The sequence below is a fragment of the Octopus bimaculoides genome, chromosome 19 (assembly GCF_001194135.2).
Source record: "Octopus bimaculoides isolate UCB-OBI-ISO-001 chromosome 19, ASM119413v2, whole genome shotgun sequence".
NCBI classification, from domain to species: Eukaryota; Metazoa; Mollusca; class Cephalopoda; order Octopoda; family Octopodidae; genus Octopus; species Octopus bimaculoides.
Genome location: NC_068999.1, coordinates 8,489,524 through 8,493,021, shown reverse-complemented (window position 1 = coordinate 8,493,021; position 3,498 = coordinate 8,489,524). Strand labels below are relative to the sequence as shown.

Below are 3,498 nucleotides of genomic sequence, written 5' to 3'. Positions count from 1 at the left end.
CTTTAATTATTTTATCCATTTGAATTTTGTTGTTCTTTTATTGTACTTGTTTGAATTATTAACGCTCACGCTCCTAGTATTTTGCAATTAGGCAGTTCTTTACATGGAATTTTGTCTGTCTTTTTGAACCAAGGCCCTGAAGAGGCTTGTATACATAGATAGGAATATTTTATTAATCAACTAGGCGCAGGAGGAGTGGCTGTGTGGTAAGTAGCTTACTTACCAACCACATGGTTCCGGGTTCAGTCCCACTGCGTGGCACCTTGGGCAAGTGTCTTCTACTTTAGCCTCGGGCCGACCAAAGCTTTGTGAGTGGATTTGGTAGACGGAAACTGAAAAGAAGCCCATCGTATATATGTATATGTGTTTGTGTGTCTGTGTTTGTTCCCCCACCATTCCTTGACAACCGATGCTGGTGTGTTTACATCCCCGTAACTTAGCGGTTCAGCAAAAGAGACCGATAGAATATATACTAGGCTTCCAAAGAATAAGTCCTGGGGTCGATGGTGCTCCAGCATGGCCGCAGTCAAATGACTGAAACAAGTAAAAGAGTAATGTATGTAAGTTGAAACAAATTGTTTGCTTTTTATGGGTTTTTTTTAAAATTTGTTATGCTATATTATATTATATTTTTTATAGTATATTATATTATAATGTAAATAAATTGTTAGTTTGTCAATTGTATTTCTCTATTTCATTTAATATTCATATTATATCATCATCATCATCATCATCGTTTAACGTCCGTTTTCCATGCTGCATGGGTTGAACGGTTCGACCGGGGTCTGGGAAGCCAGGAGGCTGCACCAGGCTCCAGTCTGATCTGGGAGTGTTTCTACACCTGGATGCTCTTCCTAATGCCAACCACTCTGAGAGTGTAGTGGGTGCTTTTTTACATGCCACTGGAACAGTGGCCAGAGGGAGCTGGCATCGACCACGTTTGGATGGTGTTTTTATGTGCCACCAGCACAGGAGCCAGAGGGGGTTGGCATCGACCAAGTTTGGATGGTGCTTTTTACGTGCCGCTGGCACGAGGAGCCAGACAGCCACAACTACAATTTGCATGTGTGATTCGATTTTGATGTTGATTATATATTATTTATATATATATATATATATACTTTTATATTTGTCATTTTCCAGGTAACCATCATTGATATCAATGAACTACAAACTGAAACAGCACCATCTAACCAGTTTACACTAGTGGTGCATTACGTTGACCTCTGGTCAAAGTACAGCATCTTCTGGCCATTGTGTAAGAAAGACATTAGTGAACTGGCACTGGGCATTGCCAAAAACGTATTCGCCTACTTCGGCGCTCCAAGACAGTTAATCTACAACGGCTGCACCATGCAGGCTGCCGAACAACTGGAAGAGGTGCTTCGTGTGTGGTCATCCCAAATTAATGTTACCACAAGTATTTTAGAAGATCCACTGGCATCATCAGGACCGTTACATTGGAGAATTTTTGAAGATCTGAAAAGTCTTCCGCAAGACTCATGGGAAAGTCATCTCGCAAAATTGCAATGTAAATTTAACCGTTTCTTATATATAACTATATGTGTATGTATATTGTGAAGGCACATAGTTCAGTGGTTAGAGGATCGGGCTCACTGTCATGAAATAGTGAGTTCCATTCCCAGACCGGGTTGTATGTTTTGTTCTTGAGCAAGATACTTTATTTCATGTTCCAGTTCATTCAGCTGTTGGAATGAGTTGCGACATCACTGGTGCCAAGGCTGTATCAGCCTTTGCCTTTCCCTTGGATAACATCAGTGGCATGAAGAGGGAAGGCTAGTATGCATGGGTGACCGCTGGTCTTCCATAAAAACAACCTTGCCCAGACTTGTGCCTAGGGGTGGAACTTTCTAGATGCAATCCCATAGTCATTCATAACTGAAGGTGTCTTTATATGTATATTAATGACATGTAGGGGACACCACACTTTGTTCTGCAATCATAATATACTCTAAGATATATTATAAAAACGTGTAATAAGCATTGTAGCTTATTATGCTTGCATAACAAAATACGGTGTCCCCTACACGTCATTAATATTTTCGGAGTAAAGATTGTTTGCCAACATAACATGGCAGTCCTGGTTTAGGACAAAATACCGCTAAGCATTTTACCTGGCATGCTAACAAGAAAGCAAAGGGTAGCAAGTTGGCACAATTGTTACCATACTGGCACTAGCGTAGCTTGGTAGGGTCAGTCCACCCCAGGTGGCACTTTTAAAGGGGCACCACTTTGGGTCTGCTGTAGGCAATATGTGTTTTTTAGTGGAGTCCAGGGGTGGCAAACAGAAGGCCCGCCCCAGGCGGCACACACCCTATTTACACTAGCACATACTGAGCAAAATGCTAAGCAACATTTCATCTATCTTTATGTCCTAAAAGTTGTAGAATTGTGGGAGGGTACTTAAGTAGCAGTAGGAGTATAGTGGGAGGAGCCTTTGTTGGATGAAATAAGTAACAGTAGTGTAGTGGGAAGGGCCATTTGTTGGCTGAAATAAATAAGTAGTAGAATAGTGGGAGGAGCCTTAAAAGTTGGAGAATGGTGGGAGGGTCCTTAAGTAGCTGCAGTAGGAGTATTGTGGGAGGGTCTTTTGTTGGCTGAAATAAATAAGTAGTAGAATAGTGGAAGGGTCCTTAAAAGTTGTAGAATTGTGGGAGGGTTTTTTGTTGGCTCAGCTTATAGCATAAGGGCAGTTCATAGTTGACTACAGACCTTACTACTTAGCTCCAAGGCCTTGATCTGATGCCCTAAATCACTCCCTATTTCACTTGTCTTTTCAGACTTAGCCAATACAAAGTTTGTGAAAACTCACGGTCGTGTCACACCATACGAGGCTGTATTTGGTCACATGCCCTTAACTGAAACATTTGTTAGTCCAGTTGATACACAGAGCAGTAAGTAGCCAGTTATTTTTACAGCCCTTCATTAATCTTATGTTGTTCTTCTTCTGTCTCTCTCTATCTTCATCCTCTTCCTCTTCCTTCCATTACCCTCTTCTTCTTTTTTTTTTTCTTCCATTCCCATTTCTTATCACGATTGTCTTCCTTCCCTTGCGGTTAAGAATTTCTCCTCCTAACTGCATGGTTTTGGGCCTAGTGCTACCACCGCCTTTTCATCAACACCCCCTCTTCCAATGCCTCCTCCCCTCTTAAAAGTTTTTGTCTTGCAAGTACTTGGTGACCCTGTCAGTGCAGGTACCACTTAAAAGCACCCAGTCCACACTGTAAAGTGGCTGGTCTTTGGAAGGGCACCCAGCTGTAAAAAACCGTGCCAAAACTGACTTAGCCTGTACTTGTGTCACTTAAAAAGCACTCAGTCCCCAGGACTTATTTTTTGTAAGCCTAGTACTTATGCTATCGGTCTCTTTTCACTGAACCACTAAGTTACGGGGATGTAAACACACTAACATTGGTTGTCAAGCGATGGTGGGGTGAGGACAAACACAGACACAAACAACAAACACATACATACATACAT

At 41.8% G+C, this 3,498-nt stretch overlaps 1 protein-coding gene across 1 annotated transcript in view; it reads left to right on the top strand.

The window, feature by feature from the left end:
• LOC128250104 (uncharacterized) overlaps window positions 1-3,498 on the top strand; it is an 11,350-nt gene that overhangs the window by 5,311 nt on the left and 2,541 nt on the right. The window contains exons 4-5 of the mRNA XM_052974833.1: window positions 1,144-1,531; window positions 2,802-2,915. Coding sequence (XP_052830793.1) covers window positions 1,144-1,531; window positions 2,802-2,915 — 502 coding nt within the window. The remainder of the gene's footprint in view (window positions 1-1,143; window positions 1,532-2,801; window positions 2,916-3,498) is intronic.